The 17,773-nt window shown below is 42.2% G+C and overlaps 2 protein-coding genes across 4 annotated transcripts in view; one reads left to right on the top strand and one right to left on the bottom strand.

Moving 5' to 3' along the window:
- nos1apa (nitric oxide synthase 1 (neuronal) adaptor protein a) overlaps positions 1 to 17,773 on the bottom strand; it is a 441,188-nt gene that overhangs the window by 14,218 nt on the left and 409,197 nt on the right. For both annotated transcript variants that reach the window (XM_041208009.1, XM_041208010.1), the window contains one exon: positions 1,700 to 2,033. In XM_041208009.1, coding sequence (XP_041063943.1) covers positions 1,700 to 2,033 — 334 coding nt within the window. The remainder of the gene's footprint in view (positions 1 to 1,699; positions 2,034 to 17,773) is intronic.
- The window catches only part of uhmk1 (U2AF homology motif (UHM) kinase 1), a 140,862-nt gene that overhangs the window by 108,657 nt on the left and 14,432 nt on the right, over positions 1 to 17,773 (top strand). The gene's annotated exons all lie outside the window — the stretch shown is intronic.

Genomic DNA, 17,773 nt, shown 5'->3' with positions numbered 1-17,773 from the left:
ATAGTGTCTCACTATTTACCCTGTCCTTACCTCTCAGGATCTTGAATACCTCCATCAAGTCTCTTCTCAGCCTTCTTTTCTCCAAGGAAAACAGTCCCAAGCTCTCCAATCCATCCTCAGAGCTACAGTTCTTTATTCCTGGAACCATTCTTGTGAATCTCCTCTCTACTCTCTCCAATGCCTTCACATCCTTCCTCAAGTATGGCACCAGAAGTGGATGCAGTACTCCAGATGAGGCCTGACTAGTGTCTTATATAAATTCAACATGACCTCCTTACTCTTGTACTCAATGCCTCTATTAATGAAGCCTAAGATACTATATGGTTTATTAACTGCTCTCTCAACATGCTCTGCCATCTTCAATGACCTATGTACATAAGCACCGAGGTCCCTCTGTTCCTGCACCTCCTTTAGAGTCTCTGCCTTTATTTTATACTGTCTCTCCATATTGTTCCTGCCAAAATGGATCACCTCTCACTTCTCTGCACTGAATTTCATCTGCCATTTGTCTGCCCAATCCACCAACTTGTCTATGTCCTTTTGAAGTTCAAGATTATCCACATCACAGTTGACAACATTTCCAATCTTTGTGTCATCTGCAAATTTTGAAATCATGCCCTGCACACCACCACCTCGGTCATTAATATATATTAAGAAGAGCTAGGGTCCCAAGACTGACCCCTGGGGAACTGCGCTACAAACCTACAATGGCAGGTCAGGCTCAATGGGCTGAATGACATATTCTTGTTCCTATGGTTCAGGTAGGCACTTTCCTGCACTGCTGTCCTCTGAGGAAGGGTGCCCTGTTGTGCCAAATAGGATAATCTTTGAGCATTTCTCTGGCCATCAATCGAGGTTCAGGGGCTATTTCACTCCCATCGCTTGGCCTCAAATTCCGTTGCCTGCTTTTCAAGTTATTTTGGCAGCTACTGGTTTATACCTCCTACAACCTGTGTAAAGACTACACAAAGAATAATAAGACCCCAGGTCACTGGGTTGAGAGGATGACAATGCCGCCTTGATAGACATGCTGCACCGAGAAAGTGCACCACCCTCATGCTGCCTTGATAGACATGCTGCACCGAGATAATGCACCACCCTCATGCTCTCTGCCAACCTCCCAACTGAATGCTGGAGAAATGCCACCGACTCCTTATGATCCTCAATGAGTCACTGCTCCCTGTGTTTGGACAGCGCTGCCAACGAAACTAAAATGTCAGGGAACCTAATTGTGTTCCTCCACAAGAATTATGCAAATTTATGCTGGTGCCACAGAATTTGGAAAAGTACAAAGACATTCCGAGACCTTTATATTCAACGTTAAATAGCTTTCGCATTTTTGCTTGAAGTGTTTAAAACCTATCGGTCAGGCATGTTGTGCACCAATGCAACTAATGCTGATCTGACAAACATACCCAGAGAAACAGATGAGGGAAAAGGAAACGGAAGGTTATGAAGATGGCGTGAGGTGAATTCAGATGGAAGGTGGTTCATGTGGAGCAGAGACATAGGCAGAATGGCCTGTTTCTGGGCTGTAAACACAATGTAAATCTATGTAATTTACTAGGAAACTGTATGTAATGACCATCACAAGCTGAAATTCTATTAGAATATTCGTGCAGCGGTAGTCATATACCAACTTGAACATTCTCCTTGTCATGGTAGGGAGACTCATTCACATTGAGCAGCTTGGACTTACATTCCATTGTTGTCCGCAGGTCCTTTCTCATCCCTGCCCGCCATTGAAACCACCCCCTCTGCATTCTTGTTGACCTCAGTCACGCCGACATCCATTGTAGTACTCTGCTCCTTTCTTCGAAGCAGGTCGTTGACCTTTGCTCCCATGGCCTTCCCCAGGTTGATGGCGCTCTTAAGGTGCTGGCTGTTGATGCCTCCACTGCCCGATCTCCCGCCTGATTCAGCAGCAATGGTCGTCGAGGAGCCAGCTAGGGCTGCTTTAGTGGAGGCAGCCCTGCCATGGTGAAGTTTTGGCGTGGGGGCGGTATTAGAATTCTCAAACATGCTTTGGTCAACTGCCCAAAAGAAATGAAGAAAAAAAACACAATTAGCTTCTTTCTTTCACACGGTCAGACAACGCAGATCATTACAATTATCAACTACTTTTAACAATTGACAACAAATAATTTATTGCAACCAGATAACCATTGGCCTGCAGTTTCAGCCTTGGGCACAGCCAGTGATCTGGGTGCAAAGCGCTCCAAAATGTCCGCTAGTTTTGAGGAGCGCCTTTTTCCCTCAAGTTCCCATTTTAACTCAGTGGCATGTTATCAAATGCAAGATCTACCTGCAATCGGGCATTGCTTTAGAACACAATTATTAAAAAATTGCTTGCTTTGAAAAATACTCTTTGACATATCTAAGACCGGTAACTTATTGCAGTTTGACGAATACAGCTGAAAATGGGCTTCTCACAAAATGATGAGAATTTTTACTCACTCTCATTTACTACTCATGAGAAACCCAATTCTAAATAACTGAGGAAGACTTAAAAGTTTAATTTTCAGAGCCTCCTCAAAGGGTGGCAAATGGGCGCAAGTGGTGGAACCTTGCCTTGTTGACTAATTCGATCTTGGGCTGCGGCCTGTTCTGTGGGCAGAGCTCTCTGCTGGTTGGGCGTTTTTGTTGAATGAGCGCAAAAGACGCTAGATTTGCACTGGAGCTAAATTGTATTTAAAATCCTGCGATCTTTTGCACTGGTTCGATCAATTTTTGGATGAAATTTCGCAGAAAAATCCATCACAACCTAGTGGAAAATCCAGGTCAATATTCGACAATGGAAAGAGAGTCAGGAGGGAAGACGGAAGGTGAAAAAGAAATTCTCAGATGGTATTAATATCGATGGGAGCGAACATAGAAGTATCTTACCTTTTGAAATAAGAGCTCAGACAGCATTAAAGCAAAAGGGAAAGTAAAAGAGAACAAGACATAGCAAGAAAAGAATTATTAATCAGCAGTCAAAGATTCACGCACCTTCAGTAATAATGGCCCACGTTGTACAAACACAACTACAATATACTGAAATTTCTCTCCTTATTTCACAGAAAAATTATTTTAAAAGTGGCACTATCAAAAATTTGGCGTATTTAATTAGTGTGCATAAGCATCAAGAGATCCAATAATTAAATAGTCACTATTTCCAGACCTGTCCCCACATTCAAAATTTGCAACATGTATCTGAAACAGGATAGGGATTGCAAAAATGGAACCTGCAGAATATCCATATATATATATATTAAATATGACATTTTAGAATAGCCATCATCTTAATCAATATATATGGCACGATTATTAACAAATTTTTAACAAGTATCACAAATGCTCCACCACTGTGTAAATCCAAAACTAGCTGAATTACATTTTCCATGTCTTTTTGCTATACCCATTTATCAGCCTCATTCAGATGGCCATCACAGAGGCAGCCAGACCTTGGAGCTTTGTGTCAATCTTCCCCTTGCTGCTTTGTAATTGCTTTATGAGAAATCCCTTGTGAAGCAGGACTGGCCATTTGCTTCCTTCCCTGTTATCTGAATATGCTGCTTCACAGCAATATTAGTGCCAAAAACAAAATCAATTGTAGTGCTTTTTACTTTAGTAAAGTATTAGGGTCAGGAGGTTTGTTCTTTAATCTTTAAAACTGTTTGCAATTCCACATTGATTTCAAGGGGAAATCAGATGGCCACTTGAAGGAAATAAACTTGCAAGGCTACAATATGGGACTGACTGAATTGCTCCATAGAGGGCCAGCAGAGACTCGATGGGCTGAATGACTTCCCTCTACACTGTGATGACTCTATGATGTTGTGGCAGGTAGCTCTATCCAACAGTAGTGGCAGCCATTTTCCATGCCAACGCCCCGAACTGGAAGCTCCCAAGGACTGGGAGGAACATCAGCAGGAACTTGGCAAATTTAAACAAATGTATCTGACCGCAGGAAATTTGCCAGGGGCACGTGGCATGTCAGTCAGTCTAGTGCAAAAGCTGTCCCACCACATTTCCAGTGACACTGGCCCTGGAGAGGTGGGTCCCAGCCCATTTGTTTACAGAACACACATAGGTGTCATATTCCGCTTTCGGTAAGGAACACAATTTTTAATTTTTTTTTTCTCGAGAAGTTCTTCATCCCAAACTTAAATTGAAGGGACATGCTTGATTACTTTGTTTGATTACTGCTTGCGAGCGACTTCCATTGCATTGCACTCTTCAGCAATAACTATTCATGAATAAACCAGTTGAGTCTGTTACAAGTACTGCCTGGTTTCCCGATATTATCTATCTCTTGAAGTGACAAGAGACATAATGTAATCAGATTTAATTTCCAGCAGCAAGTCTCCAACAATAAAAGGGCAGTATTGCGTGTTCAATGGAATGCCATTGCACACAAGGTTAAGTCTCAGATCGTGGAGGATGCACTCTAGCTTTAATTGAAGCCCATTTCTTGTAAATCTTGCCAATCAGAAAAAAAAATCTATCAGGAGCAAGCCTCAATGAAACTTACAAAATAATAGATTCTCCCACCAGAATAAAGTGAGTCCCTTCTTCATAGCTTCAGAATTAAGACCTGCTTATATCCAAAATTTTGGTTTATGGATCTCCTGTCTCCCCTCCAAGCCTTCCAATGAATCCAATTTTATTATGGTCATTATTCCTATGAGCTTGCCTCATGCCAGAGTGCCAACTATAGTTTGCTACTCATAACTATATAGTGCTTTGATGAGGTGTTGCTTTAGAAACTAATTAGTCCTTACCCATCATGTTAAGTCTTGTCATGTGGGCTCTGCCTGAAGGTAGGTCCTTGGCTCATTGTTGGCTAATAGTTCATCCTGAGCTGTTTCCTTGGCAGTTTTTTTCGGTGGTATTTTGCCATTACCTTCCACTCTCAGGGGTAGGGCAATATGGGACGTCCCAAGTCTACCTCAGCTGGAATGGGAATTGAACCTGTGCTGTTGGTGTTTTCCAGAACCACATGCTAACCACCTAGTCAACTGAGCTAACTGCACCCCTGCTTCTTACCAATATCCCAGTTCATAGTAGCAGATGACACCAAAATAGGTGGGAAAGTAAGTTGCAATGAAGAAATAAGAAATTTACAAATGGATATGGACAGGTTAGGTGAATGGGCCAAAATTTGGCAGGTGGAGTTTAACATGGATAAATGTGAGGTTATCCATTTTGGTCAGAAGAATAAAAAGGTGACTTATTATTTAAATGGAGAGAAACTTCAGAATGCTTCAGTGCAGAGGGATCCGGGTGTCCTCGTGCATGAATCGCTGAAAGCTAGTATGCAGGTACAGCAGGTAATAAGGAAGGCAGATGGAATTTTGGCATTTATTGCTAAAGGAATAGAGTATAAAAAAGGGAAGTGTTGTTGCAACTGTACAAGGCATTGATGAGACTGCACCTGGTGTACTGTGCACAGTTTTGGTCCCCTTAATTGAGGAAGGATGTGTTTGCACTGGAGGCCGTTCAGAGAAAGTTCACCAGATTGATTCCAGAGATGTGGGGCTTGTCTTATGAGGAGAGATTGAGCAGTTTAGGGCCTATACTCACTAGAGTTTAGAAGGATGAGAGGAGATCTAATTGAGGCATATAAGATGCTAAAGGGGATAGACAAAGTAGACACAGAGCGGATGTTTCCCCATCTGGGGCATTCTAGAATGAGAGGCCATAGTTTTAGGCTAAGGAGTGGTAGATTTAAATCAGAGATGAGGAGGAATTACTTTTCTCAAAGGGTCGTGAATCTGTGGAATTCACTACCTCACAGTGCAGTGGATGCCAGGACACTGAATAAATTTCAGGAGGAAATAGACAGATTTTTAATTAGCAATGGGTTGAAAGGTTATGGGGAGAGGGTGGGAAACTGGAGTCGAGGCCGAAATGAGATCAGCCATGATCGTATTGAATGGCGGGCAGGCTCGAGGGGCTGAATTGCCTATTCCTGCTCCTAGTTCTTATGTTATATGCAAGTTGACATTTCTCATTATTACCATTTTTCACATATTCACAACACAGGAACAGACCATTTGAACCAACTGTTCTGTGCTGGTGTTTAAGCTTCAGTCGAGCCTTCTCCCATCCAACTTCATTTAATCCCATCAGCATATACTTTGATTTTTTTTCTCCTTATGTACTTATCTAACTTCCCTTTAGATGCACCTATGTGCTGGAAAAACTCAGCAGGTCAGGCAACATCTGGGAGAGAGCAACAGCGTTACCATTTTGAGTTGAACATGATGTCTTTGGAACTGAAGGGAAGCAGCGATGTGATGGGTTTTATACCATTCAAAGGGGGAGGTGGAGGTAGAACAAAAGGAAAGGTCTAGGACAGGTTAAAGAGTCACACTATTTATCTGTGCCAGCTGTGGGAGGAACTGCCACTCTGAATCGGCCTCTATAGCCCCAACAGACAATGCTTAATCCAGAAGTGACATACATCCCAGGCACGGTGAGATGGAAGGATGGGATCACTCCTTTACTCTCTCTTCAGTTACTGTCCTTCTCTCCCCCTTTCTGATCTGACCATCTTCACTCCTCTCCTCAAAAAACTCACCCTTGACTCCACCATCCTTGCAAACTCCTGCCCCACCCCCCAAATTCATGCTTTACTGGGATGCTATTTTTGAATCACTGTCCAAGAATCCACCATACATAGGTCCCTCACAGCAAGAGATGGATTTAGACCCAAAGATTAAGCAGCAATTTAAATATACTGACATTTATTTACAGTCCAATTCACAATCCCTCCAATCAAGTTTCTGCCTGTTTCTGCCTCTGAAATTTTGCCCCAGTCTGCTCCTCTCAGCATATCTGCTGCTGGAAAACTCATTCATGCTTTCATTGCCTGTAGACGTGACAATTCCTGGCTGGTCTCCCATGTTTGCCCTTGCGTAAACTTGAGGTCATTCAAAACTCTGCTGCCCATGTCCTGTTCACTCATCACCGTTGTGCTTGCTGACCTACACTAGCTCCGGTTGAGCAACACCTTGGTTTTATCATTTTCATCCATGTTTTCAAATCCCTCCAGGGTATCGCTCCGACCTCCAGTCCCACAACTCTCCGAAATATTTGTGCTCCTTCAATTCCAGCCTCTTGCACACCCCCAATTTTAATCGCTCCATCATTGGCGGCTGTGCCTTCAGCTCCCAAGGCGTTAAGCTCTGAAATTCCCTCCTTAAATTTCCTCACTTCTTTTTTTCTCCTTTAAGATGCTCCTTAAAACCTGCCTCTCTGACCAAGCGTTTGATTACCTGTCCTAGTATCTCCTTATTTGGCTTGGTGTCAAATTTTGTTTGAGAATGCTCCTGTGAAGCACCTTGGGATGTTTAAAGGTGCTACATTAGTATAAGTTGCTGTTTTTATTGTTCTCGTTCAACAATAAATTGTTCATTTTTCATACTTATTTTGTCACTGTGTCTTTCACTAAGCATTCTTACATTACTCTTGTCACCTCAATTATTCACTGGCCTCCTACTTTCCCTATTCATCATTCCTAGCATACCATTTGTCTGAGTTATGAATGTCATTACCCTTTGTGTGTTATTATTACTCTGTGCTACCTCATTAGTTCAATGTGCATCCCAAGCATCTCATTAGACCATATCAGTGTTCGCCATAAACTTAAACTGGAGTCAGATAGAGTGGAGAGGGAATATTTAGAATGACAGATTTTGCGTCAGCAGAAATACATCAAAGCCACTGTTCGATGTGTGGTCTATAGTTCCTGAATGTTACAGATCTACGATGGCCTAACTGAATGGTGGAACAGGCTCAAAGAGCCTAAATGGTTCTATGTCAAAAGCCTCTAAGTTTTCATCTAAAACCTCGATAAGTGGAATTAAGGGACAAGTACAATGTTGCAAAGATTGAACTTGTGATGCTGTTCAATTCAAAACCAGAATTGACCAGGAAGTCTCGGTTTAATCCGAAATATATCAAACTGACCTCCACCCTTTTATTGGAAATTTAGCTGTTTAGCAAGACCTCAAGCCCCTGTGGTTTTCAAGTGGTTGCGAATTGAATAGTCCCGGTGTTTGCTGCGTTCTTGCCAGCTGTGACTCCAGGCCACAGTAACACTTCCCTCCACTCACTTAATTGGAGGTAACTAAAGTTTAACAAATGAATTTGATAGTTTCAAGATTACACTCGGGGGAGATGTAGGAGATGTAGAGTTAATGGTTATGTTAATAAGACCTTAACGATATTAATGATGTAACTGTGACATCAGGAGTCAGGATGACCGAGAGACACTGAGAGAGTTAGATACAGAGCAAACTGTGCGCTGAATACCATGTGCTCATTATGATTCCTTGTAAGTAGTATAAGTAAATAGTTTTAGCAAAATTATAGGTCTATCTCAAGTCACTTGTAGTCTAGGTGAAACCTTATCGAAACAGTTGCAATTGTAATAAGTAATAAGAATAGGAACTTTCTGCCATATGGAATGGTTGAGGTGAATAGCATAGATGTCTTTCAGGGGAAGCAAGATAAATACATGAGGCAGAGTAGAATGATAGGATGGAATGAAAAGGTTGAGAGGAGAATCATGTAGAGCATAAACAACAGGGACTGGTTGGACCAAATGGCCTGTTTTTGTGCTGTAATTTTTTTGTATTCATTCATGGGATGTGGGCGTCGCTGGCTAGGCCAACATTTATGGCCAATCCCTAATTGCCCTTGTTCAGAGGGCATTTAAGGGTCAACCACATTGCTGTGGGTCTGGAGTCAAATGTAGGCCAGACCAGGTAAGGACAGCAGATTTCCTTCCCTAAAGGGGCACTAGTGGACCAGATGGATTTTTACAACAAGATTTTTTATTGAATTCAGATTCCACCATCTACTGTGGTGGAATTCAAACCCGGGTCCCCAAAGCATTACGCTAAGTTCTGGAATACCAGTCCAGCAACAATATCACAATGCCACCACCTCCCCAATGTCCTAACACCCCTCAGTGATCCTGGCTGAAAAGTGTGAAAGAAGTCAGTAATAATCTTAACATGGCTACCAGCTCACACATGAAGAATGGTCACTTGGGCAAGCGATACTTTGTAAGTATCTCAAGCGAGGAGAGGAGAAACCTGCCCTGGGGAGGGATTATTACCTTAAAGGAACAACGTGCAACATTATAATCAGTTCGCAGCACCAAGAATTTATCTTGGGGATATTCCTGTGATCTCTGTGATCAGATTGGATTAACTGGGAATCAAACGAAGCACTCCCACCCCACCGAGGTCATCACTGTTGCAAGAACAGTTTTTCTTTGGGAATGGGGAGTTACGTTTGTACATGATTGCTCACAATTGGAGAGTTAGTCTTGAAAACCCAGTACACCTTGTGAACACTGTACAAGGTTTGAGTCATCGCACATTAATGTGATTTTTAGCCAGAAGTCTGAAAGGGAATAAACCGGGTCTAACGCTGCCTTTTTGTGAAAAAAAAACCCCTGGATGAAGAACACAAGAAACAGCCATGATTACAAAAGTAGGTTTATTAAGCAGAAAGCAGATTGAGGACAGCAACACAGCAAGTGGACTTACAATACCAAGAGAATATTGTCAGAGAGAGCCAAGTGTACAGAGTCTGTGGGTTAGAAGACAGCAAGGAGCTCCTGCTGTGTCAGTAAGAAAGATTCCAAAGCAAGTATCACAGCGATAATTAGTGAAGGGTTTGATCAATAGAATCAGTCTTTGCCTCCAGTTGGATTTTCACTGTTACAGCAGACTTACAGTGCAAGGATCACAATCATCAGCATTCAGTCACTTTTAAGAGCCTCCGAATGACACCAGGGTTGAAAGGGTTAAATTGTGAGGGCAGGTCGCATAAACTTGGTAAGTATTCCCTTGAGATTAGAAGGATGAGAGGTGAACTAATCATAGTATTTAATGTTTATAAAGGGGTTCAATAGTATAGATTTAGAAAAACCACATCCAGCTGGTGAGGGAATTCAGAAAAAGAGGACTACACAGAAGTTGAAAATGATAGCTTGGCTGTGCAGGAGTGAAATCAGGAAGCTCTCTAAAGTGTTGTGGAAATTTGGAACTCTCTCCTTCAAAAGGCTGTGGAAAATTGAGTTCCATATATTTTTGCTGGATAAGGACATCAGGGGTAAGGGTCAGAGGCGAGGTACACATCAGTCTCAATCTAATTGATTGGTCTGCTCCTGGTACTAGGTTCCTCCCAGTTAAATAGTCAACAGTCACTACTTGGGACTCTGACTCAGGAATCAAATCTGAGCTAGAGTTATTACCTTCAGGAGATGGGGCAGCTGATGGATTGTGTGGTGAGTAAAATTGTTAGGGCACTGGAGTTGTTGATTTGAACTCATTGACTGACCATGAGTTTGGAGGCTAACATTTCAGATCAATGGGAAGGGCGTCACTATGGAAATCCCCCATGTGTTCCAAGATGCCACTTGTCATCGTCAAAGGTGACAGCATCAAAGACTTTTAAAACAGTGTGGAGGTTTTCTTGCAGAAAAGTTAACAATTACTGTGGTAGTATAATAGCTTCTTGCTTTGTCAAGCACACATTGAATAAAATAGACTTGTTCAAATATTGCTACATTTGTTTTATAATAAATGATGTCCCTATGACTAAATGCAACAGAGTATTCCTCAGGCCCATTTTGAACACACTTCTCCAATGGTGGGATGGAACTGAGCCACATAAAGGGGGAAAACTATATTAACATGTCACCATTGGAAAGTGTGAACCTCAGGCAAGGACAAGATAAGGTTTGCACTGGAATCCATGCCAACACTCAGCACCTATGCTCCTAATGTAGGCTTGGCACTTGAGCAATGCAATTGCATCAAAGCACAAATCACTGCCTCCAGAAACAAGACAGGGCTGCTTGAAGGGTAAGTGTCCTGTTTTATTGTAAGAATGCATATGGTGAAGAAAACAGCCCGACATGTTGCAAATTCAAGGTTAAAAACTGAAAGGGAATAATTTTTCTTTCTAGGCCCCCACTGCAGACACAGTATACCAGAGGTACAGTATGCCTGAAAGGGCTTTTTTTATTGCTCTAGAATTAGGAACATCAAGAGAAATTAAACTGTAGGCCTATGAAGTCTGGGCTACAGTCCTGGCAATTGGCTTTGGGGCTTTCTGGTGGCAGAAGGCCTCAAGGCTCCAAGTTCATACAGGGGAAGTGGGGCTTTGGGGAGTTGGACAGTACTTGGAGGGGTAAAGAGGATTATGCCAATGGCAATGTGAACCCTTCTTTTCTCAGGGTGATTGAGAGACGCTTGTAAACTCCCCATTCTGTGGAGGGTTCTGGAGCCTGGTTCACCTCCAGTTTTTTTTCAGTAGCCTTCCATTTGGGCAGCCGCATGTGGAGTCAGGAGAAAGTGAATCAGGGGGTTTGGCACCTTGTTCAACCTCAGCGATGTTGCTATCTGGCTACAAAGCTCCCTATAGGTGCATGCCCAGTTGTGTGAAATTGAGGAAGCATTGGAAATGCTGGGGCAGTCTGGTGGAGGCAGAAGCCTGAGAGAATGGGCCTCTGCCCTTGTATCCCCTTTGATGTGCCTGGGAACTGAGCACTGCCAAGGTGGAATGGAGAGAAAATTGTACCTCAAAATTTTTTGGCACTGAGCCTCTACATGATGTGCTGATTCCTGGGATGGGAGCGTTGTCTTACAAGGAGAGATTGAGTAGACTAGGCCCATATTACCTAGAATTTAGTAGAATGTGAGGTGAACTAATTGAAACATATAAAATTCTTAAAGGAATTGAAGGGGCATTTCTGGATGGGTGATTCCCCTAGCCGAGGAGGGTAGAACTAGGGGGTCACAGCTTCAGAATAAGGGGTCGGCCAATCAGGAAAGAGATGTGGGGAAGCTTCTTCGCTGAAAGGGTTGTGAAACTTCTGAATTTTCTATCTCGGAGGGCTGTGGATGTTCAGTCATTGAAAATATTCAGGACAGAGATCAATGGATTCCTTACTAAGGGAATTAAGGGATATGGGGATAGGGCAGGGAAAAGTGGAGCTGAGGTGGAAGATAAGCCATGATCTTAGTGAATGGTGGAACAGACTTGAAAGGCTGAGTGGTCTCCTCCTGCTCCTCTTTCCTTATGTCCTTATCTTTCGATAGAAAAGTGGTCCTCAGATTTTCCATTAATTTAACCTTTCTTTACACAGATCATACCTTACTTTGAAATCCACTGCTTTAGTTTCTTGGTTTTCACATAGGGCTTGGTCTGTGACCCTAACTTTTCTCTCTCATCCTGCTCGGTGTCCAATATCTTCCCTGATCCTGGCCCCTGGAGGACCTTGGCACATTTTGCTTTGTTAAATAAATACAATCCATTGCTTTTTTCCCAACATTGAAAACTGGAAGTCCAAAAAGGCAATCAAACTACTGATGATTGAAATCCTTGGCCTGAACATAAAGATTAGAAAAACCAGCTTAGGTCACATCATGTAACATCTCCTCAGGTCAGTCCAAAATATATTTTGCTTTCTTAAGGCTCTCTGCTCCCCACTACTCGATGATCTCTGCTCCCAATCTGCAATGATGCATACTGGAGCAATCGAAACCTGGACTCAAGTAAACAACCCATGAAAGGGAAGCCACTAAAAAATGAAAAAGCCGGAAACCTCAGTGATGGTTTTAAGAAAAAGCCACGAAACAGATGGTTGTATTGAATCTACCGCACTTGCCTACATTCGGACAATAACAGCTGTTTCTTGATTACTGATGCAGCGAGAGTCCATTAAAGAGCTGCGTCTAAACGATTTCCATTAGTTTCCAAGTGCTTAGGTTCAAAATCATTGCACTTAAGCCAATGTGCATTGTAAGTGATAGACTGATTTACTTCAGAACTTGTTTCCGTTTGATAATAGGCAAATTCAAGGGAATATTTTAGAGATGGTCGATTGGAAAGAATAAAGCTTCCCCTGCTCCCTATTGGTATAACACAGGCCCACATTTACAGGACCTCCAACCAGCAACAGGTAAGAGAGCAAAATATATTTCTGGCTGACTCAAAGACTACACAGAAGCTTCTATTCTCTGCCAGTACAAAAAATACTATCTTTCATCACAAAATACTTCTTGTTTATATACAGAAAGTGGAAGAGAGCTGGGTATGGGCATACATAAGTCCTGGATATCCTTGTTAACTCTGGGATGCACATCTGTGCAATACTTTGATTGAAAAATGGGTTGGGGGGGCTACATTGTCCACGCTTCACACTTCCAGCTATGTTATTAACATATATTACTGCGAAACAGAGCTCAGTGCTAGATACAGAACAAGGAGCAGAACACAGTTCTTCAAATTCACTGCCCTTCATTACCTCCCAATAACTGAGTGCCCTTGCAGCTTTCAAAGTACTCTTGGGTTTTACAGGAAGATCTGCAGCCATGCTGTTGGATACTTTTTAACAAGACTACACCAAACGTAGAGAGCCACAGATTATTTCTCAGTCCTTAACATTCTCAGAAACAGTTTTGCCATATTTTCCTGCAGACTGAAAGTTATTACTCAAAAAGAATGAGGAGGTGTTTTGACAGTCGACATTTCCTTGTCTCTGCACTTGTATCATAACCTATTATACTTACTCATCAAATATGACACTCTAACTTACAGATCCTCTTCTAAGGATACCAGCAGTAGCGCTCCAAGTAAAGAGCAGTGGATGGCTTTCCATCAGGCCTGAACCAGCACTAAAATGCTTAACTCATTCCCCTCTCTACTTCCACCAACTCAACTTTTTCCATTTTTATTAACCCTTTGCTGTCAAAAGGTGGTTTCAGCATTCAGAGCTCAAGTTCCCTCTTTCACTGAAAAACTCCGTACCTTTCCTTTCCTGATTGTTTATATTAATGCGCAATAAGAGTTATGATATAACACAGCTTGAAGCCGTACGTTTCGCAGCACAGAATGATCTCAGAAGAAACCACTTTATTTGTCACAGTTTTCACCTCAAACATAAATGGTGAAACATTACTCAGGGGTGAAGGTAAATTTGAACATTAATTTTTAATTCCAAGTGTTCCTCCTTTTGCAGAAGAATTTTGATTTGTAATTTTTGAAAAAAAGAAACACATTTCCCCAGGGCTCCAGAGCAGCTCTCAATCTGGCCTTCAATTAAAATCCAATTGCTTTCACTGGGACTAACCCAGGAATCAAAGCAATAGTCCCAGACAGTGGTGTCACTAAGGCAGTCCACCAGCCAGGGATGCCCAATTTGAGCGTCTCCATTTCGAGAAGAAAACTGATGACTTAAGATCCCCCCAACTTATTTCCTGCAAAAACGGTGGGAAGTTTCAAGCTTTTTTGGGGGGATTAGCAAAACTGCGATTAAAGTAGAGAAGGTAAAGGGGAATTGAATAGAGGTGTTCAGAATTATGTGGGGTTTTAATAGAATAAGTAAGGAGAACCTGCTTCTCCTGACAGGAGAGTCAAACAGAGGGCACAGATCTAGGATAATTGGCAGAAAAGCCGAGGGGGTGGGGGGGTGGGGGGGGTGGAGGTTGGATGAGGAAAATTTTTTAATGCAGTGACTTGTTATGATTTAGAAAACATTTTTTGAAAAAAGTGATGGAAGCAGGTTTGATCATAATTTTCAAAAGTAAAGAGAATGTACAGTAAACTAAAGAAAAGAAAAAACGTGCAGGGTTATGGTGAAAGAGCAGCAGAGTACAACAAAGTTAATTCTTTCAAATTAGCTGCTACAAGCATGATGGCTGAATGCCCTCTTCCTGTACTGTAAGATTCTACGAGCTTTGAGTCTCCTTATGAATTACCTTCCCCTTTAAGTGACAAATTTATGCCTACAGTGATAATACTATAGCGTAAAACACATCAGTTTTTATTAGCATCACGAAATAGTGCAGGGAGCAGGGTAGTTACGAGTTCAAAGCATTTTTCACGCATACACACAAGAGAGCTATTGCTTCGTCCCTACGTTGCTTTAAAGGGCAGTGTCTTTATGAGAAACTGTTTGGCAAGCCTTCATTGTTTTGAGAATAATGGAGTTAAAGGAGCTGCAATTCATTTTCACCACAGTGTCACCTAAGATATGTCACTGTCCTCAGCCTGCAGTTTTAAATAAAGTCCCAGTCAAGTATTTTTCAAGAAGATTTGAAAGTCTATCCCTTTGCCGCTCTGCCTTAAAGCTTCTGCAAGGTAACCAGGTTGCGTTTGACGTTTTCATCTCCGTTTAAAAAAATAAAGCAGAGTTGAAAGAGCCATCTTTTTAAAAAGTGCTTTGACAAGTTTTTTTGCTAATTATTTGCCAACACTGGCCTTCTTGTACAAAGTGCGTCGCTGTGTGGAACATCACTGTGAGCAAAAGGACGCACAGCTCCTTCCGCAACAGCAGATGCCCTTTAAACAATATGGGGGCTGATCAAAACAACACCCAAGTGAAACGCTGCAAGTAACTCTGTTATAAACCACAAAAAATTGGCAGCTCTTTGCAATCGTTGAAGAAGCAGGTCTGAAAATCCAATTTGTACAGGACCTACTACCAAGCCACTGGGCTGAGCTAATGATGCTGGCATTTCACAGACGACCTTCATTTAATCTCCTCTGCAGCTCTAGGCCCAGGGAGGCTAATAAACCTTCACTTTACACTCAGCATTATTCATAATCCGTTATAAATACCGTGTAGATGGGGCTGGTTTTAAAGAGTGTTGTGTTTATACAGAGAAAATGCGGCATATATCTATTTAAAAAAGCAAACACAAAGTAAACTTTGCCTCTGACAAATCACATTTTTTTTTTTAAAAAATTACTAATGTAGTAGGTAAAACAAAATTAGATTGAAAAGTACCAGTCCATACGCCGACTATATGTATATCAGATATGAAAAAAAGGGGTTGTTATTTCATTCTATATTGTGGTTGCTTCTCCTGCAGCATGACTCGGGCAGACAGAATGGGAAGGTGTCAGTATGCAGTCACTTGATGCTTACAATTTGAAGCAAATTTAATGCACTTCAATTATTCATAAGCCAAGCCTACAGATATGTTCGACCCCCAAATCACCCTCATTAATCACAGGACTTAAAGGGAAAGAAAAGGATCATTTTAGATTGACTAATTCTGAACAGATGAATCTAACATGAGCAAAGGGGAGATGCAATGGATGGATATGAAGTCAATCACAGTTCTGAGGTCAAATTTAATGTCTCCAATGTTTTAGTACTGAGGGGAACTAAAATCAATTAACCCATGAACATTTTAATGTGCAACATGACAGCAAGCTTTGTTTCGACTTGTAGTATTTGTCATGTGTATGTATTTGTCATGTGTATGTATTTGTCATGTGTATGTATTTGTCATGTGTATGCCACCTACAGTACGTGATATTAAATCTGTATAATAGCACAAAAGATCAATACAAGTCGTGGTTCAAATTGGCAGCACTCTCACCTTAGAGTCAGAGGGTTCTGTCTTCACCTCAGGACCTGAGCATTAAAAAAAATCAAGGCTGACACTCCAGAGTGATGCTGAGGGAATGCTGCACTGTTGAAGGTACTGCTCTTCAGATGAGACATTAAGCCTACAACCTGTCTGCTCCCTCAGGTGGATATAAAAGATCCTATGGCATTACTTTGAAGAACAGGGAAGTTATCCCTCCTATCCTGGCCAACATCACATAAACAGATTATCTGGTTATTATCACATTGCTGTTTGTGGAACTTTGCTGTGTGCAAAATTATCTGTAGCGTTCCCCACATTACTACACTTCAAAAGTATTTCATTGGGTTTGAGATGTCTGATGGCCATGAACAGTGCTATATAAATGCAAGTTTTTCTTTTTAATTAACATATTCAACTACTTACTGTTCACTGCTGTGACTCTTATATGGGGTAAGATGCAGAACCCCCGCTCTAGTATTACACGTTTCCAATTATCCTTTGAATCAAAAATAAATGCAGCATGCCAAAAGGATGCAATGCATTGACAAATGGCACCTAGATTTGGAAGCACCAGTTCTACAGAGAGGGCACTGCAGAGCACAATGTTTCTGGCTGCCTGGACGCAGTTGCTCATTCGCATTCCCTGCTTATACCAAATACCAGAGTAAGCAGAGATCCATCAATGCACAATTACAGCGCAACCCACTGGTTTATTATTGTCAGTGGAAGTTCAGAGGTTAGGAAGGGGTCAACTCTATTTATTAGGGAGGAGGAGGAAAAGAAAGGTATCTTGGTCCAGGGAGGAAAAGAGAGTCAGTGTGAATGGGCAAAAGGATCAGTACCAGCTCGTGTGGGGGTATTCGGAGGGGTAAAAGATTACCATCTCAATTTGACAGAGGAGACAGAGAAGGATACAGGTTGAACTTAAGGGAGGAGGGGGAGGGTTGAAGGGAGATTGAGTTGTGAAAGAGTGAGATGAGAGTAGATAAATTCTGTAAACTGAGTACAGATAGGGATTTGGTGAGATCATGTGGAAATGAGCTATTGCAGAGGAGGTGGGGGAGTTTCTCTGGGGGGCTGCGATGAGATCCCATTGGTGAGTTCCCTTAGGGGTTGGAAATGGAGCTGTGTAGTGGGATGGGGGATCTGCTGGAGCAGATGGGAGGAGTTTTGCATTGGAGGGGTTTCTGTGGTGGTGGTGGGGAGTGGGGGGGGTGGGGGGGGGGGTGTCGGGGGGGTGGGGGTGGGGGGGAAGGCTGGGTTCTGTCAGGGATGTTCGCATGGGGGATGCAAGGGTTCGGCTGGTGAATGGGAGGGGGTCTCCGTGGGCATAAAGGAGCAGAATCCGTGGGGTGGATGGAAGTAGTTTCCACTGG

This window comes from Carcharodon carcharias, chromosome 16 (genome assembly GCF_017639515.1).
Source record: "Carcharodon carcharias isolate sCarCar2 chromosome 16, sCarCar2.pri, whole genome shotgun sequence".
Lineage (NCBI taxonomy): Eukaryota > Metazoa > Chordata > Chondrichthyes > Lamniformes > Lamnidae > Carcharodon > Carcharodon carcharias.
This window is presented reverse-complemented; position numbering and strand designations above follow the sequence as displayed.